Source organism: Poeciliopsis prolifica, unplaced genomic scaffold (genome assembly GCF_027474105.1).
Source record: "Poeciliopsis prolifica strain line A6 unplaced genomic scaffold, Auburn_PproV2 SCAFFOLD131, whole genome shotgun sequence".
NCBI lineage: Eukaryota > Metazoa > Chordata > Actinopteri > Cyprinodontiformes > Poeciliidae > Poeciliopsis > Poeciliopsis prolifica.
This window is the reverse complement of record NW_026562506.1, coordinates 21,906-46,740: the sequence shown is the minus strand read 5'-3', so window position 1 is coordinate 46,740 and position 24,835 is coordinate 21,906. Positions and strand designations below refer to the sequence as shown.

The 24,835-nt window shown below is 37.7% G+C and overlaps 1 protein-coding gene across 2 annotated transcripts; it reads left to right on the top strand.

Annotated features, from left to right (window-relative positions):
• The first annotated feature begins 227 nt into the window (after window positions 1–227).
• LOC129355339 (multivesicular body subunit 12B-like) lies at window positions 228–24,472 on the top strand. 2 transcript variants are annotated; one of them, XM_055024854.1, is made up of 11 exons: window positions 228–459; window positions 5,252–5,374; window positions 7,047–7,154; window positions 9,751–9,847; window positions 13,880–14,009; window positions 15,338–15,475; window positions 16,088–16,182; window positions 17,617–17,672; window positions 18,011–18,070; window positions 19,588–19,667; window positions 20,949–24,472. In XM_055024854.1, the coding sequence occupies exons 2-10, from the start codon at window positions 5,264–5,266 to the stop codon at window positions 19,621–19,623; spliced, it is 831 nt and encodes a 276-aa protein (XP_054880829.1). In that variant the 5' UTR covers window positions 228–459; window positions 5,252–5,263; the 3' UTR covers window positions 19,624–19,667; window positions 20,949–24,472. The 2 variants fall into 2 exon arrangements, with proteins under 2 accessions (XP_054880829.1, XP_054880828.1); XM_055024853.1 differs by lacking the exon at window positions 19,588–19,667.
• Window positions 24,473–24,835: the final 363 nt, after the last annotated feature.

Sequence of the window (24,835 nt, the reverse complement as noted above, 5' to 3'; positions counted from 1 at the left end):
AGAAGTCTTCGGAATTCAAAAACCAGAAAAGCCATTAAAATAGCAGATATGTGCGCTCATTTTAACATCTTTCTGAGTTAACTTTTTGTGTATATATATACACTTTTGATTTATTTGTGCTTGCCATATATAACCCCTGTCATTCCGTTTTGTTATTTGTTAGTGTTGTTAATTTTGCTGTTTGTAAATCCGTTTATTATCAATAAAGAAAAAAAAGGTAAGGAAAGGCTCTTCCAGTTCTTCTAGGGACTTAGCCTTGCTTGTGGTTTACATCTCGTACCACTAGCTGGAGATCCAGTATGCAGATAATCACAAAGCAACACTTGTTTCGGACGACTTCGTTGAACATGAAAATTTCCTAGAATCACAAATCTCACAGGAGCTGTCAGAAGGCGTAGAAAAGAAAAACACTGGAGATATTAGTAGGCCGGCGTAGCCCAAGTGCTCCCCTTTTACTGGGTAAGTAGTTGTACCCCAAAGCTAATAAGCTAACATAGGAGGCTACTGCGCAGTGGTTATTTAGGAATGTGTTTATCTGCTGTAAGTTTACTTGTTAAGATACGATTAAGAAAGAAGCGGCTTAATTAACGCCTGAAGCTTAGTAATAACAATTCACTTGGCCATCAAGTATTAGGTAGACAAGGTAAACATTGCGCTGCAGTGAAAACAAGCTTGTTAGCCGGGTGGCTAGCACGCTAACTTACTTGATCGTGATCGTTAGTTCTGATGCTGCTCGTCAGCTTCTTGGCCAAAACAATCCACATCTAACGGGTTGAAAATATGAGGATTGTTTCGTTTTTTTATATATATATAAAAGTACCCGTTTTTTACATAGCTTAGTAAATGGCCATACTAAGTGTATGGCCAGTTACATTAAATCGGTATTTTAGACATAACAATGGTAGCTGAATATGTTATTCCAATTGATGTTGAGGTTAAGTGGTATAGTAATGCTCACATGGTCCTCTACTTTAAATAATTATTTCAGTCGAGCTTTTCAAATACTTTCTCATAAGTTTGTGGAAAAAAATAATTGTTCACAAAGCTACAAAAATTTAGGTTTCCATTTGTTAAATTGTGTTTTATCTTGGCTCTCAAGCAATGTAGATTTGTTGTCAGTTGGAACTTAAAAGCAGTGTTTAATGTTGATTTAGTTTGGGGACTAAACACTTGAAAAACAGCTCCAGGTTAGGAGAATTACACATAGGGCCAGAATGATTTAAGTAAATTTTTACTTTAATGAATGTAATAATTTGAAAAGTGCTTTTTTGTATTTATTTAGATTATCTTGAGCCCATATTAATATTTATTTCATAATCTAAAACATTCAAACAAAAAAAATCTAAATCAAAAGAAACATATAAGGCTGCATGCACTTTTTAACTCTAGTGTGGGGCCCTACTCTTTTTAGAGGCCTACTGCTTGTGAAGAAATGGGAGATTAATAACAATTCACTTGGCCAACAATTATTAGGCAAGTAAATATTTTGGCCACATCCTCATTTTTTTTTTTTAAATTAAAGTCTTTTATTTTTATTTAAACAACACAGTCCGATCCCAAAGACACCACACCCCAACAATACCAGATCTACTACCCCAACCTGCACGCATTTTATTCTTGTAAAACTACCTTTGCAAGTTTAATGTTTGTGCATAAACTACAAATACTGAATGTTCAGAATTTGGAGATATGGACAGGTAAGGCAAGCTAAAATTTGACCACCACTGTATAAGAACACAGAAGTGTCCAGACTGGTAGTGATGGGCAGATGAGGCCTCACTGGGTGTATGGCACATTTCCCAAACTGTATCGACATTGTTGAAACTGTGTTGCCATGTCACTTGCAGTGACATCTGCTGGATTTAGAAAGCCATTGCAGGCAAATTCGACAATGGTGGAAGAGTTAACTGGTTCCTCCCCCTCCTGGCGGGCACGATGATGCCTCAGCATTGTGAAAGTGCTCTGATTACAGTAAGACTAAACTTGGGAGCAAATCCCACATTTTTCACCTACATTTTAAATAAAAGTTAAACCGTGTAAACACACTCAAATATCCCATGGAAAGGAATTTGAATAATCTGAAAGAAAACTGATCAAAAGTAGAAATGACAACAAAATATTTCTTTTCTGTGATAAGATCAAAATGATCCCACACAGGAGAAAACTTCCTCTTCCTTGGTTGATCCGTATCGGTCGTCAAATATGAACCAAAAACCAACGCAAAGAACAGAAAGTATCTCTATCCATCAAAACCTACAAACCTGTCAACACAGTTTCTTCCTCGTCAATACAGTTTGGCGCGGCCACATCCAAATGACACAGGAATTGTATCGGTCACATGGTTTTCATTAAAGTGATACATGAACTGACACAAGGTTTCATCTTGTTTGTTCACCACATGTGCCGAGGTTTCTGTGTCGTCTGGCCCATCACTATAGACTGGACCAAGAAATATTTGAAGACAGATTTTAAGGTTTAAGGATGGATTGAGAGGATCAGATGGATGGTGCTGTGGGTGGATCAGTAACGGGCACAGAGCTCCATTTCTAGTTGAATGCCAGCAAGGTGGAGGTGGGGTACTAGTCTGGATTGTAATACTAAAGATCAGCTGGTTGGACCTCATTGAGTAAATATGAACTCAAAATCAACTCTAAACCTCCTACCAGTTTTTAGAGATTTTAGAGACCCTTTCTTAAAGTAATGGTTCAAGAAGATGTGTTCTTCAGGGTTCAGGGTTTTTTACTGTTAAGCTCAGAGTTTAACAGTAGCTCTGAGCTTAACCTTTAGCTCTGGTATCGGAGTTCTAATTCAGCTGATTGTTCAGGTTCAGAGTAATTACTTTTAGAAAAATATGGCCGTGTTGCTTAAGGTCTCTGTGTTACTTCATTTTATTACTTTTGCATGCTTCTTTTGAAGGGCTCAATCGGACGGTGTTTACAGCAGGCATTCAGGTGGGTCAGTTCCTCAGCTGTCCAACTCTGCGCTCTTGTTCCCATACACTTGCTCTTTCAGGCTGAATTTAATGGAAATAATACAGGACGACTCCTTTACCTTCGTTTTTAGGCTGAAGAAGCTGATGAAGGCTGCAAACTTTGTTGTGCGGCGTTAGCTTTAACTTGTAGCTTTAACTGGTTGCGACGAATATTTGCAAGCCACCGTCTTCTTAATTGAGGATCGCTTGGAAATCCATGAAAACTTAAAGTGCATACGACTTTGTCTTTTATAGCAGTCATAGTAACTGAAAGCTGACGTCAGCGTGGCAGGTGCAAAGAGTCCATTTTGTGGTTGATTTACAATTAGAAAATTTGTTTAATTCTAGTTATTTAGAAGAAGTTTTTTTTGGCCAGTAACTCACTAGTTAATCTTCATTTTGGAAAATGGGTGTTTCACATACAAATACCTAGAGATTAGGTAGCTATTTATGCACGTGGCTGGTCACGTGTTTTTTTTTTTTTTTTTTTTTTTTTTTTTTACCACGTGGTGGTGTTTTTCTCCCCTTTCTAAACAAGGGACTGAAATGAAACTGTTTTTACAGCCTGCGACTGAGGATAAACAGTCTGGCTTCTGGATAGACTTTGATAGTCTGGCTGCTGGATAGACTTTGATAGTCTAGCCAGCCACTCACTTCACCCAGTCAGTCATCAGTCACCTGGTGAGACATTCAAGTAGCCAAACAATAGGGCTCTGGTGAAGTTTGTACCATGCTTTACTTGCATCTATGGGATAAAAAAAGAACTACATTTTTGACTTTTGATGCTTTTTGGAACTGCATAATGTCCTTGCCGTGACACTCCCCGCCCCTTTCCTTCACTCTCTACTCTCTCAGTCACTACTTCCTCTTCTGAGAGGGGAGATGTGCTACCAGCTCTCATCTAACGGGTAATTTGAGTTTCCTAAATCTGCTGGGATTTACCCTATCCAGAACTGAAGTGAACTCTGTTTAAGCTGGTTTCGAGAAAGGATTCGCCTGATTTCTACGACCTCCATCCAGATGTCTCACTCTTCTTCCCCCTGTTCATTAGCCAGACTGAGCAGTCTACCGCCAATTAGTTTCACAGAGCACATCTGTTAACGGTCGCTCCTTCTCTTTTTTACAACTTGCACTTGTTACTAAACCAGGTTGGTTTTAGTGACTCGGGCGAGTCCCAAGGATGTTGTTTTAAATTTGGGCTAAAGCAACCTATAAAACATTACCTAGTTTTCTTCCCCAGAATCAAACATCATAGCCATTTTACTACCATCAAAGAACTTGTGAGGTAACTCATGAATTGAATGTTAACAACATCTTTTAGTTTCTTTATGCTAAATATTTTATTAGTAAAGCAATTTTGCAAGGGTCAGTACAGCTTAATTAAGTAGCAGAAATAATCAAATAAGTAAAATCAATTATCTAGCCTATCTTTCCCTAACGCTGATACTGAGAACTAAAAAGGGAACCTTTAGAGAGACGGGCAAAGGATGGTGTTTTTTACCCCAGAACTGGCTCGATGATGAAGAAGATGTTGCAGCAGGAGAAGGAGGTTGATTGACAAAGGCAGGGATCTCTGTTGGAGCTGTCATCTCTGTATCGATGGTGAGGTCACACAGGACTTGGGTCTTTATCTTTGCCTTGATCTTCATCTTTGCCTTGGTCTTCATCTTTTCCTTGGTCTTCATCTTTGTCTTTGGGGTCTGAACCCAGCTGATGGCAGAAGTGCGATTTGAAGCCACATGTTGCGGGGTTGACGGATTGGTCCCCATGCGCAGGACAGTCTTTGGCTCTGTGGCCCCGGCTCTTCTTCAGCTGCAGAGTTCTTTGTCCATCTCGGTCTTGACTCGAAGCTGCCTGAAGGATCCAACCAAAGATTCCTCTTTTGCTCTCACCTTGTATAGAGTTTATACCCGCTTTCAGTGCATTTTCATTGGCTAACATTGTTGCTGTGCTTGCTTTATTGGGTAACTTGTTTGGACAGATGAACTCATGTCATCTGTTCATCCATCAGGACAAAAGGTCTTCGAGGTCTTGTCCTGACTTCTTGGCTAATGTCTCAGGGTTACTCAATGTTCCTCCCATGTCCTTTCTCTGATTGAAAGCTTATGCTTAGTAAGACAAGAAGTAAATGTACTTCAATAATAATAATCCGTGTAAGAATAATTATGTACATGTTTACAGATGAAGTCAGTACTGGTAATATATTGAATTTTCCATCTAAAAATGGGTCTTATTTCAGAGTTCCCTTTAATGGGAGAAAACTGTCATTCTTTGTTGCAGAACACTGCAGAGATGCCTGAGGTCCGGGACCTTTCAGAGGCCTTGCCAGAGATGTCTATGGATCCAATCACTGGAGTTGGAGTAGTGGCTTCCAGGAACAGGGCCCCCTCTGGATATGATGTGGTAAGCCGTGAAGCATGCCTGAAACATATGAAATGATACAGAAATTTGAGCAATTCTGCAAAGTGAAAAAAGAAAAAGTAGAAAATATTTTTCATATTTAACAGGCAAAGAAATATATATTTTATGTAAATTATGCTCTAGAACGTAGTAAAATGTGCCTTTTTTTATTTCCAAGTGAACACATGGGACATAAACTTTTGATCCCTACTTTTGAGCCCTATTGGTGTTTTCTCACAACACCTCTCAATATGAGCTAGAGATTTTCTTAAGATATTCGTCCTTTAGAACAGTGGTCCCCAATCTCCGGGCCGCAGACTGGTACTGGTCCGTGGATCAGTTGGTACCTGGCTCCACAGGAAATAATTTAATATTTACGTTTTATGTATTATTTGATTCTCGAGGATCTTTTATGTTAAAAGTCCTTTAACCAGATTATGTCTTGTGTGCTAACATTGAGCCCACAAGCAGCAAAATTTGTAAGAAACAGATCAGATGTCTTTGGAAAGTTTCTTTGCGAAGGAAAAAGGCCCCGAGAAGAGACAGGAGAATGTATTTATTCCGGACCAGTATGTGATTCCCACATTCTAAGCCCACTCTAAATAATATGTGGCGACCGGCTCGCTGATGAGGCAATGAAGCCTTCAAATATTGTCGCCACGTAGAGACTAAGCACCCTGTGCATAAGCAACACTTCGGGAGTCATTGTCTCCCAGATGGGACCGTCTCTTTGCAGCGAAACAAGCTCCCATTAATTTGTCATTATCGTGAGAAAAAATGTTCACGAAAGTAAAATGTTTGTTTTTGTTGTGCATCTGTATCTTATTTTGAAGGGATGTTTAAACATTATCATAGCGACCATAGTCAGAGAGTGTTAGGACAGTGATCGAGAGGAGAGGAGTAGAGCTTGTGAGTCTTTAGTCTGGTTCACATGACATGATTTAAGAATTGTTGGCTGATTTCCCAAACCTCTGTGGGCACAAACGAGGTGATAAATGTACAACAGGTTTGATTGGTTCTTGTGTCCAGCCACATGGCAGGAGCAACACGCCATACACCGATTCCTCTCATGAACATCCCGATTCTTGAAGAAAATCCGTAAAACCCCAACATACCATACATGAATTTAGAATAAACAGACACAGATAATGATGTAGAAGCGTTTTAAGTGATAAGAGATAAAACTAAAAGAAAAGGAACTGGATAAAAGGTGGAGGGACTAGCCACTCCGTTTGCTGCACTATGATTAAGAGGTGAGTTATTTTTTTTCGTGGGTAACAGTTTTAACTGAATAAACATGCATGTTTATTGAGGACATGATAGTTTCCACATATTATCTCCGATGTCCACCGGACTCTCGATTGCGCCATGCCAACTGTTTGGAATTCCCCTCTGTACTTACGGCACCACGTTTTCTGATTAGCTACTGTCATGTTCAACTTTCAACAGGTTGCGTTCTCGCTCCCAGTTAGGTAAACCAGGGCAAAAAATGTAAGATTGTGCCATGGCCGACGTAAAATAGTCAAGTCTTGAATGGTCCACAGTGGTAAAAAGTTTGGGGACCACTGCTTTAGAAGAAAACGAGAAGCTGTACACTCCAAAGATACTGCTGTGACTTTTTTAGCAAACAGTTGTTTGTTTATTTACAAAACTCTCTCCAATTTTTCTTCTCTAGATATCTATAACAACAGATGGCCTGGATGCAGACTTGTGGAAAGATGGCCTTTTCAAATCCAAGGTGACCCGTTACCTGTGTTTCACCAGAGTTTTCTCTAAAGAAAATGTAAGTCAGCTCCCTTTATCAACAAACACAAAGAAAATATTTAGCATGTATGAACACTTAATCTGTCTCTCAAATCAGAAGAGTAACAGAGTTTTCAGTGTCTATGGCAGTACTTCTCAAATAGTGGGGCGCACCCTCCAGGGGGAATGGCGAAGTGTCATTTGGGGCGCGAAAAGTATGACTTTATAATAGCCTATATGCCACAAGTGGTGGTGACGTACTTCCATTTAAATTTTCGCCACATAGATTGCTTCCGGATACCGCTTGCTCCTACTGTTTTTAGCCATATCTGCAAGAGCTGTACCATGAACAAGACACAGAAGTTCAAATATCTTCGAGTTACTGGTACAACAACTGAGTTTTGTTGTGTGCTGTTGTGTCCAATAATTAGCTGGTAGAATCCAGTACTTAGTTTATTATTTTCCTGCTGATATCAAGGCGACAACGGACAGTGTCCAAATTTAGCTATGAAAGCTGACACATGGTTTGTAGCTTGCTGGTATTACAAAACTTGAGGATATTGAAGATCCAGCGTCAGAAATGAGAAGACGGACGTTAAAAGAGATGTGCTTTGTTCACTGGAATAATTTTTTGGAGGAAAATAATGCGGGAGGAAATCTACGGGAACAGGCTGAGAACAGAGGCAGAAGGTAAGTCAATGTTTGTGTATTGATGTATGCGTTTGTATACCGAGTATTCAATTATTTTTAGGTAACTTGTTAGTTGTTTTTGTTTGTTTTTTTAAAATATTACAATTATATAAATTACACTTAACATGCAGTCGAAGCACCCCTCCGATACCAAGCAAGGTAATTTAAGAACAGACGAGGGCAGCAAGCTTCTTCAGCCAGAAAATTATTCAGTTTTTCTTTTCTACCAACACAAAGTAACACAATACAAAACACACAGATAGCCGGTCAAATGAAAGTCCAAAACCTTCCCCTTCTAGCCGTAAAGTGTCACCTCTCCACATAGAAAAAAAACAAAAACATGGAACAAGTCACCATACAAACAGCAAAGAAGGGCTTATTTTCCAAATCCCAAAAATATCATAATCATCATCATCATAACCATCAATCATCAATCATTTTATTTTGGTAAATTGTCCACATTAGACACAGAAAACAACAAAAGAAAAAAAAGCAAGAATAAGCAAATCCATAATTTACCAAAAAAGGAATAGGCTGAAGCTAAGCTTATTCTTGTCTACCCTTTTTTATACTTAACCTACCAAGATATCTTCACAATACATATATATTTCTATGTAACAGTTTAAGATTTTATCATTTGATGTTTTAAAGCTCTTTTAAAGCTCATCAAGAAAGGACATTACTTAAAGTCATCATTCAATTCATTCCATAGTTTCATACCAATAACTGAAATACATCTAGACTTTAAATGGCTCTTTTCTTTTGCACATTCAAATATAAACAAACCTCAAAAATTATATTTATTCTCTCTTAACTTAAATAATTTCTGAAGGAAAACTTTTGTTCAATGCTTTATACATTATTTTCAATATTTTTATATAAACATTTTAATGCATTACTTTGAATAAAGAGTTTATCAGTTTGTTCACAGTATCCCACCTTATTAATAAGCCTTATAGCTTTTTTTTTTGCAACTTAACTAATATATCGATGGTTGTTTTACTTCCCTGAAATGTCCTGAAATGTTCAAGCGTTTCAGGACATCTGAATAATTCTATAAGCATCAGTCCTGCAACAACCGAGGAGCCATTGCTCCTCGGTTGTTGCCTGCGCCCCGGAAGTTGTCTATGGCAAAAAAATCCGAAAGTGCTAAAATGGAAGTGCGTGGCATATAGGCTATTGATATTAATTTTAATTTATTTATTTTTAAGACTAGGTATGGGTTAAAATACTGTTTCACTGGCGATGTTTTCCCATAACATATAATTACCTGGTAATATTTGTACTTTTCTTGTCTATTTAGCATCTTTTAATACAAAAACACGATGGACCGCCATGGCGCTCCAACCACCGGGCTCAGCAAGTTTTTCGGGGAGATACCCTGAGAAATGTTTTTAGACGGCAATGTCATTTTTTAGATGGCAATGTTACCTTTCTCACCAATATACTTACCTCTCTCCACAATGATTAAATGCTGCAATAATTAAAATTTTAGCAGCACAAACCTGCACTAACAAAGCTCTAGAAAAGTAGATCACTATGGTTTGTTTTGGAGCAAGAAGGGAAGCCATCATCGGCCAAAATTATAACTTTTGACCTAAAAAATTATTAATATCTCAGAAACTAAGGAGCACAAACAAAAATGTTAAAGGTACAAACTGCACTAACCACTCAAACGTTTTGCTGGAATTTTTTATGTTACTGGGCTATTGGCTTCATTTGCTTAAAAATATTGCATACAAACATTTATTTTAGGATTTTGAGGTTTTGCACATTATATAAACAACAACTACTAAAGGATCATTCTGTAATCTGTCCTTAATCTGTGGAGACTATAGCAACTTTTGCATTTTTTTCTCCTCTATTAACTTTCATATGGATGTAATATCTATCCTTCTAAGCACTGATGCAGCTCTCTCTGATGTGCTCTGGTTCTGTCACTCTAGAGCCATTTAGGCAATGTTCTTGTAGACATGAAGTTGATTGATATAAAGGACACTTTGCCAGTGGGCTTCATCCCAATCCAGGAGACTGTCGACACTCGTAAGTCAGCAACCAACCAATTGCTCAAAAGTCTCAAAATTATTTTGATCTTCAAATGTTTTAGTGTTGAAACTCAATGACGACAGTAACTGTATTAGTCCTTAATTACAGTCCCCCCTGGTGAACATGGGGATTTTTTTTTCCCTTTTGCGTTTCCTTTCAAAACTTTTGCTTTTCCTCGCAATAATGTACTGATCAGTTTATGCAGAATAATTGAATACTGTTGCCTTTTCTTACTGTGGACACCATACTTTCTGCTTTAATATAAGGTTATGTGTGAGAGACACCGAATTTATTAGTTTACTTGTTTTACTGTTCACGTCTATTATAGTTCACAGGTACCCCACCCAATTTGTTTTGTTTATTATAAGTTAATTCATTCTTCATTGTAGCTTGTTCATTTCTTCAAACCTTGGTTTTAACTTTCAACCCAGTTACTATTATTGGGAGCTTTATGGGTGTTTACTATGTGTAGTTCAGAGTATTGGTAAAGGATGTGGGAGCAGGGAATCGTTTAGGTTTTACTTGATTATTACTTGGTTTTGTGTCTGTCTTGATACTAATATTTTTGAGATGTCATTGAATGCGAATCTTTTATGTGTGTTTCTCAAACGTGCCGTTTGCGAGGCACTATTTTTGTTTGGCTCAGCAGCATTATGCATCAGTCATCTATGCCTCAGCCCAACAACATATAATGGCAAGCCAGCCAGGATAGATGTTTTAAAAGGATTATTGGCTAAAAAAACTGAGACCTTTCGATCCGTTGGCAGGTAATTGTAGCATTGTGCGCCGCTCAAGTGAAACTCTCTCTGACCATCGGACCTGAGATCTAAGAGATTTAAGAACAGTTTTTATCCAAGGGGTATAATAAAAATTTTTGAGCTGATCCTTGTTGTTTTCAAAGGAGCTGGAATCTCTGCAAGACAAAGTCACAGCTGTGCTTTGTCAGTTGGAGGTGTTGGAGGTCAGACTATGACCTCCACTACTTTGGAGCTCATAGTCTGACTTCCAACACATCCTCCAGACTATTGGAGGTCAGTTACCAACTGAAATCCTTTGCTACAAAGGAAGAGCCCACAAAAGGCAATGCCAGATGCCAGCTGATGAAAGTTGTAGAAAATAAGCTCGATGAAGTTGAGCTATACACCAAATGATGCTTTGCAGTTTGTAAAAGAACTTTTATGGGTTATGGGCCAACTGGAAGCTTAAGAGGAGTGTTGTGGAATTCCCCGCTTGTTCGACACAAGTGACAAATATGAAGAGCTGCAAGAAGAGATCAAAGCCATAGCGGAGAAACTCAGACTAACAGAAGCCACTACCAGCTTTAGGCTGGAAGCAAGTTGAGCTCATCAGGAAAAGTACAGAAGGTGAATATTCGCCATGAGTTTCTCATCTGTGTTCAAATAGGAGGGAGTGGGCAGGGTGATCGGCTGTCCTACACTAGCCTGCTGCACTAGATAGAAAATGGACTCTGCAAAGTCCATAGTGAGCTAGAAGTTACTGAAGCGGTGATGAGAGCAATCAACCCTGGTCTCAAACTGCTTGGTATGCTGGAAATAAAGACTGAGTTGATGCTCCAACAGCTAAAGACAATATTAAAAGGACACAGAGAAGATGACACATCTAACTTGTACCAAAAACTGTTTAATCTTTCCCATGACCCAAAAGAGTTAGCTCAAGAATTCTTATTTAGGGCGATAGAGCTTAAAGACAGACTTCTATATGCATCCAAGAATGAAGAAGTGAAAGACTACAGCATGGACCTGGTAAAAACAATGTTTTTTAAGATCAGAGGGTACATGACTGCAAAGATGACATCAAATTTCAGTTCAAGACACTTGACGATCCAAATGTGACTGATGAAACACTGATTGAGAAACTTCATGAAGCTGCCACCTTGAGACAGAGCGGCTAAATAAACAGCCAGAAAACAACAAGGATCAGCAAGCTGCTCACTGAAGACGAACCACACAGCAGATCTCAAACCAAGGATGACAAGACAACAACTCCTGCTCCACTTGAAATGCACACCTTGGTGAACAAACTGAGAAACGAGATTGCCAAGGTAAAGCAGATGTTCTTCGCTTCCCTGAACATCAGTAAGAGGCATGCCGCAAAGAAGGGGTACCCAGAGAAGGAGGGGCAACAGAACCTGCCTGAGCAACAGAAAAGGAGACAACTGCACCCATTGCTTCAAATGTGGCCAGCCCGGTCACATCGCCAGAGGATGCTGAGCTCCACGTCAGCAGCAGAAAAACATCGGAGGGCCACTGCCATGGGACCAGCACTGACCTGGCCATGACATGAGGAGTCCTGCCACTGCCTTTTCTGCCACCGGGAAGAATCAGTTGATGCTCCACTCCAGAGGTGTTCAGGTTGCTCAGCTGCCATGTATTGCTCCAAAGCATGTCAGACACAACACTGGCACAAACATAACCACACACGTAAAGCTGTGAGACTAGCCGAACAATATTTGGGTGAAAAAAATGAAAAGTTTGGACATTTTCTCAGATAAACAGGGCAAGAAATTAGTAAAACTAATTGATAGGCTTAAAATGGTGAGCTGAACTTTGACAATCTACCAGTTGTAGCGCTGTGGGACACTGGTGCACAGGCTACAGTGATAAATGACAATTGGAGGGCAGAGCACTTACCTCACACCTCTATCAGGGGTATAGATGAGCTCTTAGGATCAGAACCATTAAATGGGCTTGCTGCTGCTAGTCAAACAGATATACCATTTATAAGGTGGATTCCAGGACGGAGTCAAGGCTCTAATGAAACTCTTAACAATTCGCTGTCAAACTAACATCCAGGCTGGCAAGAACACCATAATGTTGTTTTGTCCTACTTTGAACACCATAATCCCAGAAGGACTTCATATGCAACAGGTACTGTTTAAAGTGAAAAGGGACAACTCAGCCATGGTCCCAGTGTCTGTTACCAACACCACAGGTCATAATGCAACTTCAAAACCACGTCTCATTCTGGGCCACATTGAGGCGTTAAAAGCAATATATCCAGGTGCTTTGCAACCTGTAGAGAACCAACAAACTAACAACATGACAAGTGATGCAGATGTTAAAGTTTCATTACCTGCCATTAGTGACACGTGATATTTTGGATCCTCCTGTACAATTAGATCATTTAACTGGTGAGCAGTAGCTTGTAGTGAAAACAAAGCTCAGGGAGGAGTGTAAAAGCTTTTGACAAAGATGAAAATGATGTTGATTATATTCCTAGTCTTCGCATGTACATTACTTTCAAAAATCAGACACCAGTTCAAACGACCTACATCAGTGTGCCTAAACCACTCAAGAAGTGAAAACCTAACTGTAGGGCATGATAAACAGGCTGAGTTACAAAATCAAAGTCATCCTATTCTCCACCGAAAGTCTGTGTGAGGAAAAAGTCAGGCGAGCTCAGACTTTGTGTAGATTATTGAGAACTTAATCGCAAATGAGTACCTGACAGACAGCCTATTCCCAGAATACAAGACATACTTGACAGCCTTACAGGTAACTCCTGGTTTACATTATTGGACCAGGGAAAGGCTTATCATCATGGGTTTTTAGATGAGGACAGCCAGCCACTCACAGCATTTTGGCATAATGGACTAGAATGGGATTACTCAGTTCAGCCCCAGCAGAATTTCAGAGAAGCATGGGGTTTGCAGGATGATGTCTGCCTACCTTACTTTGATGACAATGTCTGTTCACAAACAGACATAAACATGCAGTGAATAAATTCATTTTCAGTTTTTCGCACCAAAGAGTTAAGAATAAACACTGAGGCTCTTTAAATGTGTATATATTTGAAATTTGAAATTGACCTTTGTGACTGTATACAAAATAGACCAGCAAATATTGCAGTAAGCATATTGTGAGGGAACGCAAAACTTATTGCGAGTTAACGCAAAAAAAAAATTTCCCCCATGTCCCCTGGGGGGGCTCCGTACTTTATCACTTTGTTGTGTTTATTAAAGATTGTTTTGGTAGTACAGCGATGCTATGTCTTTTTTGTTCCTTACAGAAGAGCAGGCCTTCAGAAAGAGGCGGCTTTGTATCAAGTTTATTCCGAGAGATTCAACAGAGGCAGCTATCTGTGACATCCGTATCTTGGGACGAACCAAACAGGCCCCTCCTCAGTATACCTTTATTGGGTGAGTAATCTGATATCAGTTGTCAACCTTTGGGCAACAAATTATAAAAAAAAAAGTCTGGGCTAATGTACTGTTTACCACACAAATATTTAGACAGGATATGTTGTAGCTGATGAGTTGTCACACTCAGAGTTCTGGTAGGAGTGAATGTATGAAGCTGTCTGTAACTGCAGCACCCATCAACTGTATGTTTTGTTGGTGTCAATTCGCAACAGAATATTCTGCTGTTAACATTTTATAGTCATATAAAATATGAAAAACTTTGAAATTGCATTGCCATTGTTGGTCACATCGGGAACATTTGTAAGTTGTTTTTAGTATCATAAAAATTTCAGAAACGTTCAAATGTGAGATCTAAAAAAATACTAGAAAATTGGTGTGTTCTTACGTGTAACTTTGACACATTTACTGATCCTTTGTAATCGGTGTTGTAAAAATATTCTGTCCCTGAGCTGCTCCAGGTTGAATCACTTAAAAGCTATACAGTGTAAAAGATTTATTTTGAAATTGTAAGCAGAGGTTGGAGATGGTCAAACTTAGATGACCTCTGTTGAGCCCTGGAAACATTTTTATTATTATCTTTAAAATGATATTGGGAAAAACAAAAACAAATTATTTTACTGCACAAACTTAGTCGAGTTGATTTACACCAAATTTGTTTGAATTCATAAATGAAAGGGGTGGGGGGCTAGTTGACCTTTCATGACTTTTCATGACTTCTGGAAACGTTTCTTCATATCTTCATAAAGATAGCGTCACAAACAACAAATTTTGCTGTACAAAAACAGCACCAACGTAGCAGAAACATTTAAGACCAATTTTGTTAGATTTGAAGAAGGTGAGTGGGGCAACTTCACTCAAGTAGAAACAAGGACAGTAACTAGAGACTTTTCAGCTTATCATTAAAAATCCAAATGATGATAGTGAAAATTGATTTCACTATGATGTAATCTTGACACAATATTGGTGCTGAAAAGTGTAATTTTAGTATCAGTTGTGATTAACCCACATTTTCATCTTTTTTTCCATTTTCTTGGTGTCCCCATTGTTCATATTCACTGAAATCTACATTAAGTTATTAAAAAAAAGGCAGCAGAGATCTGTTCATTTGGGCAAATATTTTTTACCAAATAGGGTTTGAATTTATAACAACTGAGAAATATTCTCATTAAAATTAGTAACTCTGAGATTGTAACATATTCAATTTACCTACTGTGGAGTAGTTCATTTAAATGTTTATTTTTGGTAATTTAGAGTTTTGTTGTGTGGGCTATTTAATTAGATAAGGTTTTTCTTCTGTTGTCTCTCTGTGTTCCATTTAATTGCAGGGAACTCAACAACATGGGAATCTGGTATCGCATGGGGAACGTTGATCGTGCTCAAGAACCAATGCACACACCAACAACCATCAATGTCCAAAATGCTAATTCCTCCACTGTGCCAGTCTCAGCTGCTCCTATTCCCAAGTATGTCCAGTGAACTCAGGGTTTCTCCCAGAAAACATGTTAAGTAGGGCAGTTAAGGTAGTTCACAATGCTCCACTGTGCTTTTGTTTTAAAAATGCTACTAGTAAACAGGAAATGTGAAAATAAGATTAGGTAATTATGTGTTATTTCAAGACTTTATTGACAATTCTCAAAACACTAAATATATAACATAAAAAGAATACAATTAATTAAGCTAAATATTCTTAGGGTACCAAATTCAAGTATGCATTGTATTGTATTAAATATTCCTGTGTTTTACTAAATCCTAGAGTTTTTTTTAAAGACACAGTGGCTCTTGCTAAAAATATTTAAAAAATCTATAATTTTCTGAAAATGAGCCCCTATAGCTGATGGATGTGACTGCTGACTGAATAGATAAGGCTCCAGGAATAACTAAGCCTGGCTGTTAGCCTGGTGTGGAGCAGGCGAGCTGCACAGAATAAATTGCCATGGTAACTTATGTGTTGTCACTTTTGGGCCCTGAATCAAGGCTTAATTAATCCAGGATATCTGGAAAATCCTAGCTTAATCTTCTGTCCTGGTTTTTGAAATAGCCTTCAGCAAGGCAAACTGCTTTGGTCATTTTTGCAGGCATATTTCCATGACCCTGCCAGCTAGCTTCAGAGGAAAGACCACCACCAGACCAGACTATGAGCATCAGAACTCCAATCTGTATGCTATCTCAGGTCTGTAAGACTTTCTTCTTTTTCTAAAAAAGATATTTAAGTCCAAATTATTTTCCTGGATTAAAATGGTAATCAGGGAATAGTTTGATTTATTCCATGAATTTAGAATCTTTGTCTACACTAGCCCTGGCCAAAGTTTAGCTGGGAGGCATTGGCTTCTTTTAGAGGTGCTGCCTAAACAAGCTTTTACTTTGATATAAATACATAAACACCCATGCATATAACCTTGCAAATATAATATCCATTGTTAACACGTTGCAACATGTTATCAATGGATTTATCAATACAATATAAATAGGTAGATGTATAAAACGTTGAGTAATTATGCTGACATTTGCATAAGTTTAGAGTTCTTAGAGTTCTATACATACGTTGCAGAACTCTAAGAATCTAATGTTTCCAAGATGTGAAGTCTATTTCTTTAGATGCAAAATCAATCTACTCAAGTAAGAGTAGCAATATTAGTATTGCTACTCTTACTTGAGTCAGAGTAGCAATACTAATATTGCTACTCTTACTTGAGTAGCAATATTAATTACCCAATCTTACTTGAGTAGATTGATTTTGCAGCAACCTAATATGTCAACCTAATATATGCAGCAATACTAATATTAGTATTTCTGCATTTTTTCCTCAAAAAGTTACTCAAGTAAATCTAACCAGTATTACAGGCTTTTGAACATGAACAACAACAATATTAGTTTCCTGTACTTATTAACAAGCTTTAAACAAACATCTGTATCCAGCAGCATTACTTAGCTATTAATGGTTAGTTTGGGTGAAAAAAAAAATAATGCAAAGTTCGCTGCCTTTTGCTGGTTTGCTGCCATGATTTTAACGCACCTGCGCAGCTCTGAACAGCAACACCTGTGTTGCTGAAACACAGGTGTAAAACCAGCACGAGCATCTTAGCACTCATGTTGCATTTAAAGGTGGCTTGGAAAAACACATCGCAACATGTTAACAATGGATTAAACTGTTCTAACAGCTAAGAAAAGGTTGTGGTACAGATATGGAAAGTGCGGGAGCCCCTACTGTATCAAATCGAGATGGAAGGAGAGAAAATTGGCTACTCTGATAAAAGGGAAGAAAACAGCTTCCAGTTCCGGGAGTGGGGCACAGCTGCTTCGGTGGGCGGACAATGGCCCATGCCACAGGGTCTGGTTAAGATATATAGTTGAGGTCAGTATTCAGTTGTCACTGAATACTGTTGGTTTCATTAGTTTGTATTATTAAGAGACATTTTTTTAAATGAAAATGTTTGAGACAGTTTGTACCAATACCAGCTCTGGAGTGTTTGACATACCATAAAACATTCTTTAGTAATTAAATTTTGAAGAACAAAAGTGATTCTATTGTATCATTTCTAGCTTGAGGCATCTCTTTGTTATGGCTCTAAAAGCTGCAGATTTGTAAGAATTTTCTCTTTTTCAGCTATGGATGGAGTGCCTTTTATGATTTCTGAGAAGTTTGCCTGCACCTCTCCTGAAGTAAGTAGTTAGAGCTGAAAGATCTCTGTGACAAGTTGATTTATGGATACTAGTATCTGTACATCTTTAGCAATGAACCGAAACATGAGCTTGAAAAATGTCGTTCTAAGTTTTAGTACAGAATGTGTACAACAAAGTCTACCTGTGAAACTGCATGCCAAAACATGTTAAGAACATTATGATGTGGGAAAATGGGAAAAGGATTGTGTGATGCTGCTGACATCTGTATTAAATTCATTGTTTAATGGATTAAAAAGATATTTGGCTAGGAAAGGCATGAAGTGAAACATTGGGATAGCGCTGGTGTGTCTTAACGAGCCTCCTGTGTCCTGTTCCAGCTGCAGCAAGTGGATCTGATGGGTATTACTATCAAGTCTCTAGCTGAGATTGAAAAAGAGGTGAGGAAAGAAACGGTTTCTTAATTTCAGAGTGAATAAATCTTCATTATTCACTCTGAAATAATGAAGAAATAATAATGAAAAGTGAATAAGTCTTCATTACTTATTCACTTTTCATTGTTCACTGTACTGAAATAATGCTGTGTCCAACACTAAACTCTCATGTTTGCTATTATTTCATTGTATTTATCTTAATTTTTAGCACATTTTCACATATTTCTTGACAATGGTATCTCAAGAAATGTATTTAAAACAGACATTTAATACAAAATAGCAGATCAGTCTCTATGGGCAGAAACCTTCAGTATATAATCCAGAGACCTTTCACTTCATTTGCTTAGAGGACTTCTTTTGTACAGATGCCCTTAGTGGACATAGGGAAAAAATCTTTTCCGTTGAGTGTTCTCGCAAAAGTATTCCTTTACAATAAATTAGCAAATATACCCTCGTCTATTTTATATACAGTAACAGTTATAAATGTTAGTTTAAAATTAAATACATATTTAAAGAGCCTAGTGAAAACATTTTTAAGTCTATGGTACAACAAAACATTGGAAATCAATCTGCATGTTAATGTTTGCAAGTTTGAGATGGGGCTCCACATGAAAATGGCCCATTATTAACCATTCAGGCTACCAAGATGAAAAAGACACAATTAAAACTATCAGATTACTTTTCTGCCAATACTCAAAAAATATTGAGCATTGGCAGAAAATACTCAATATATAGAAAATAATCATCCAAATAGTTTGGATGTATTTTTTATGTCTGTCCTTCTTTGGGAAAATTTTAGTTTATATTTTAAAAGGGATGGAAAGAGATGAAAAGCCTGTTTTACTTTTGCTTCTTGCACATAGATTTGTGGTGCATTATTATCCTCAAGAAAAACATATAAAACTGCAGATATCTCAGAAATTAGATATTAACATATGTGGAAAGACCTAACAAAAGTCTTATAATGCAGCAAAACGACTAATTATACAGAATAACATATAATTCTGTATTCTGTATAATTAAATACAAGCGAACACAAACATTTGATCAGTTATCGCAAAAGAGTAAAAATCTCCCACCGCTTCTTGGGCGCTCCATACCTTAGAAACATCTAGAACAGGCAACAGTTTATATTGAGTCTAATTACTCATCTTTTAGTCCTTATTTATTATATGCAGTGCTTTGCAAAAGTATTCAGCCCTCTTGAACTTTTCAACCTTTTGCCGTTTTTCAGGCTTCAGACATAAAGATCTATTGATCATTGTTGATTTGTTGTTTATTTTGTGAAGAATCAACAAGTTGAACACAATCCTGAGGTGGAATAAAATTTATTGGATATTTTAAACATTTTTAACAAATTAAAAACTGCAAAGTGGGGCTTGCAATATTATTCGGCCCCCTTGCATTGATACTTTGTAGCGCCACCTTTTGCTGCGATTACTGCTGTAAGTCGCTTGGGGTATGTCTATCAGTTTTGCACATCAAGAGACTGAAATTCTTGCCCATTCTTCCTTGCAAAATAGTTGGAGCTCAGCGAGGTTGGATGGAGAGCGACGTGAACAGCAGTTTTCAGCTCTTTCCACAGATTCTTGATTGGATTCAGGTCTGTACTTTGTCTTGGGAATTTAACACCTGGATATATCTATTTGTGAACCATTCCATTGTAGGTTTTGCTTTATGTTTGGGATCATTGTCTTGTTGGAAGAAAAATCTCTGTCCCAGTCTCAGGTCTTTTGCAGACTCCAACAGGTTTTCTTCCAGAATGGTTCTGGATTTGGCTCCATCCATCTTCCCATCAATCCCTGCTGAAGAAAAGCAGGCCCAAACCATGATGCTGCCACCACCATGTTTGGGGATGGTGTGTTAAGAGTGAACTGTGTTGCTTTTATGCCAAACATATCGTTTTGCATTGAGGCCAAACAATTTCAGTTTCATCTGACCAGAGTACCTTCTTCCACATGTTTGGTGTGGAAGAAGGGATAGCCCTTTAAACCTTCTTGGTGGATTTGCAGTGGTCTGAAACTCCTTCCATTTCAATATGATGGTTTGCTCAGTGCTCCTTGGGAAATCTTTTTGTATCCAAATCCAGCTTTAAACGTCTCCACAGCAGTATCTCAAATCTGCCTGGTGTGTTCCTTGGGCTTCATGATGTTCTCTTCACTTTAAACACAACTCTGAGACTAGCACAGAGCAGGTGCATTTTCACAGGACTTGATTATACATAGGTGGATTGTGTTTATCATCATCAGTTATTTAGGACAACATTGGATCATCCAGAAGTCCTCACTGAACTTCTGGAGCTGCACTGAAAGTAAAGGGGCCGAATAATATTGCAGGCCCCATTTTGCAATTTATTTGTTGAAAAAGTTTAAAATATCCAATAAATTTTGTTCCATCTCACGACATTGTCCTATTTGTTGTTTATTCTTCACAAAATAATAAAAATTTTAGATTCTTGAAGCCTGAAAAGCAGCAAAAGGTTGAAAAGTTCCAAGGAGGCCGAATACTTTCGCAAGCCACAATGTGTACATGACATCAGAAATATAGATATTTGCAACTCTAAGGACAAATCACAGACATGTTAAATATGCTTATTTGACTGTATTTTTTAAGTAAATTGAATATCTGCTATCAAATAGTGTAATCTCTCTGTTTTTGCTTGATGACGGCCTCTGTGTCCAGAAGTGAGGATTAATAAATCGTCCTTGTAGTTACACATTATGTCCACAAGATGCCACTTTAGTAGTACCAACACTCACAAAAAAAACTAAACCAAAATTTATTTACCACATATAATTGTCTAATTGATGTGTTGTTGACCAATACTGACACATTTTTGGAGGTGAAAATTTTTCTTTTTTTTTCTTCTTTTTTTATCTTTTAGTATGATTACAGCTTCCGCACTGAGCACAGTGCAGCAGCTCGCCTCCCTCCCAGTCCAACACGAACCTCCTTGAGCTCTGAAGCCTGATGCACCAGTTCTTAGCAACTCTCTAGGCAATAAATTCCAGCAAGAGAGACATGTTGATGTTGAATACCTGCCCACACCAAACAGTGAACCACCAACCTCTGTAGGGCGAAGCTGGAGCCATGCATACAACACAGAGGAGCTGGCTGTTAAGAGGACTGAGATTATGGATTTATTTTGCTGCAAATGTTGGAGAATCTCGGTCGTACACATTACATCCAAAACAAAGGATGTTTTATAAACATGGTGAAATCATCCCAAATAGTGATGGAGAACGTCTGTTGAGCTTTTATTATTCTCTAAAAGCAAATGCGCCAACTTCTAAAGTACCTGCTGCTGTGTTCTGAATCAACGCATCAACAGGGAAGTTCAAGTTTTTCTGGTCTGTATGGAAAAATACATTGTCCTCTTCTTGTTACTGTTGTATACTGTTTTGACTGTAAGTGCACTTTGTGTTTGGGACTTTTGGTGTGCTTCCGTTTTGCCTGAGATATTTTGTAACCACTTTCAATATTTTTTACATGAGCCAACATCTTGTGAGCCACTGTTACAGTTTGCTAACTCCTATCATGGCTTCCACTGCTTAGTTACCAAAACCACTATGAAGTCTCAGCTAAATTGGCTGAATGCTAAATGTGGCTGACTATTAACATTAGAGTAAATACATCGCCTTCATACTTTTTTTCTTCATTCTGTAGGGAAAAAAATAGCATGTTTGTTTTACTGGTTAAACAACTTCCTGAGTTGACTTCAACCGCTCTGTGATGTATTTCAGGACGTCTTTAAACAATTAAAAAGACTTTTCAGAATATGTATTTTTAATTGTTTCTTAAAAAAACAATTGAGTTTATGGATCCTGTATAGAAAAAATCATGCTTCGACTTTGGATTCAGATTCCACCTTCTAAAGCATATGTTTGTTTATAATCCCCAGATTTCTTATGGTCGTCTGTAATATTGATATTATAGGAATTTGTAACAACAGCAAGAGGCCAAATGAGTTTTCAGTCATTACGCCCTTGTATTAATTACTAACAACATTTAAAGGAGTAGATTCATTCACTGACAGATATTTTTTATTTAATGTTACAGTCTGCTGCTGAGGGAGACATTTTATTCCTTGTTTTTTAGTTGTCTGTTTAAGCTTTGGATTCTTATGCTCAAGCTTTTATGAGCCCACAGTCACCCTGAGTTAGTCTGTGAATATTATTCACTGTGTTTTGATGTATTTCAACTCCAAATGTATTGGTAATAACCTGGCAATTTTCTGTTACTTAACTCACTCCAAATACTTAGGTATTAAATGTTTGGTATTTGCAGTTTTATCAAGTCACTACACAGAATAACAAAATTTTCTACTGTCTGTATAATTTATTAGTTTATTGTGACCATGTTTTCTGTTAGGCTCATTTCTGTTCATTAGAGAAAACAAAACCTGGAAAAAAGCCCTTGGTTCTGTTGATATTGTTATCAGGATAAAAAAAAGTCTGTGCTTGCTCTCAGTTAAGATATGTGTTATTTTTTAGATTTAGTGTTCACTTCAAAGACTGGCTAAACAGTTAACAGCTCACTGACTCTGTTTTCAAAGTGTTTGTTAGTCTGCTTGCATGGTGACCCAATAAAGCATCAGAAGATTTAGAATATGTTTTAGGGTAATAAAATAAGATTTTGTTTCTCAAACAGATTTTATTCTGTATAAACAAATCAACTTTAGTGGAAATTGTGTTACAAGGATGGTCTATTAAAATGTGATAAACATCAACATATCAAAGGGTTTTTTTCTTCTCACAAAAGAACAGATAAAGATCTGGTAACCTTGAGCCCTTCATTTCTGTATATTTCAGTTAATATTTTTCATACTCACCCAAGCAGCCAGACCTTTTCATAATTTTTGGTGTATTCCACATAACTATTGCCAAAATGATTTGCTCACCTGACTTGACTGGCACATGAGCTTAAGTACCATCCCTTTCCTAATCCACAGGGTTCAATTTCATGTTGATCCCACTTTGTGGCTAGAAAGGCTTAAACTTTTCTGGGAAGGCTGTCCACAAGGTTTATGAGTGTTTATGGGAATTTTTGACAATTCTTCCAGAAGCGCATTTGTAAGGTCACATACTGATGTTGGACAAGAAACCTGGCTCTCAGGAACTGCTATAATTCATCCCAAAGGTGTTCTGTCAGGTAGAGATCAGGACTCTGTCAAGTTCATTCACACCAGACTGCCATTCATGCCTTTAAGGGCTTTGCTTTGTGCACTGGTGCACAGTCATGTTGAAAGAGGAAGAGTGCAGCTGCAAGCTTTTCTCACAAAGTTGGGACCATGGAATTGTCCAAAAAGTCTTGGTATGCTGAAGCATTCGGAGCTCCTTTCACTAGAACTAAGGAGTAAATCCCAGCTCCTGAAAAGCAACCCCACACTATAATCCCTCTCCACCAAACTTTACACTTGGCACAATGGTGTTCCAATTTTGATTGGAACACCGTCTTGCAAATATGCTCACATTTTGCCAAAAGTGAGCAAATACCTTTGGCAATAGAGTGTGTAACATTAAAAGAAAAAGAAAAGAAAAAAAGATGAAGCTTACATCATAATCATTCAGTACAATTATATATAAACAGTTGTCAATATATTCTAATCTATACATATGAATCAAAATCTGAAAAAAAATAAGAGTAGCATTTTTGATAATAGAATTTTACTTAAAATAGGAAAAACAAATCACAGATGTATTATCAGTATATACAGGACAAATGTTGGCAATATTAGTTGTAATATGGGTAGAAGACATAAAATCATTTACAAACAATTTGTTCAGACTGTGGTGGTGTACGGGCAAAAGCACAACCCACGTTTTGAGGCCTTAGTCCCGGTGGCGGTGGTCACGGGTTCAATTCCCGGCCTGGCGACATTTACCGCATGTCTTCCCCCTCTCTCATTACCCCATGTTCTGTCGTATTACTTTCAAATAAAGGCCACTAGAGCCAACAAAACCTTAAAAAAAACATTTGATTGGTGGTCAAAATGCATTGATAAAAGTTGACTGGCAATGAATTGATTCTGCCTCTTTTTAAAGTAAAAAAAATAGCCAGTAAAATGAGACTCAGTCATTTTAAACTCAGTGCAGTAGTTTGACCAACAAAAATAAAATCTATAAAATATAATTTGTTCTTCTTGAATACCTCTCCACATCAGTGCAACAGTTTTACCTACAAATATCATTAAAAATTATGCTTTTCACATCCAACAGACAACTTAGCTCTTCACTGATAACTCAGTCTCACTGTCCAGCCCTGCATTCAGCAACTTCATTTTCCACTTTTTAGTCAAACATGAGCCATGGCTCTCAAAAGGTTGAAAAACACAAACTGTTGCAAAAAAAAAGCCAAAATATTTTTATGTCCTGTCATTTCAGCCATAAATTAAAATGTAAATATTTACTATTACGTGTTTCTGTCTCTCTGTCACTCTGACTCTCTGCAGCCTTATGTCCCTGCATGGATTCATGGATTTACAACTGACACTACAATAATTTACAGTATCAGAATGTGAATTAATTATATATAAAAACATACATTAAAATACAGAATGAGAATTTCAGATGCATACTTTATTATACATTTCAACTCTACTTACTGTGTAACCCAGTGGTTCTTAACCCGGGTTGGATCGAACCCCAGGGATTCAATGAGTTGGTCTTAGGCGGCGGCTCTTCCATGGAGGTAAAGACATGCATGTGTGAAGTCGTGATGACTCGCCCCGCTTTGCCGTCACTTGGATTTAACATGGGACATGGGTGGATT

Coding starts and splice junctions, on each gene's coding strand:
- LOC129355339 (XM_055024853.1), top strand. CDS start 5,264: ATGCCTGAGGTCCGGGACCTTTCAGAGGCCTTGCCAGAGATGTCTATG. Junction 9,848..13,879: donor CCAGGAGACTGTCGACACTC/GTAAGTCAGCAA, acceptor TGTTCCTTACAG/AAGAGCAGGCCTTCAGAAAG. Junction 16,183..17,616: donor CAATCTGTATGCTATCTCAG/GTCTGTAAGACT, acceptor TCTCTTTTTCAG/CTATGGATGGAGTGCCTTTT.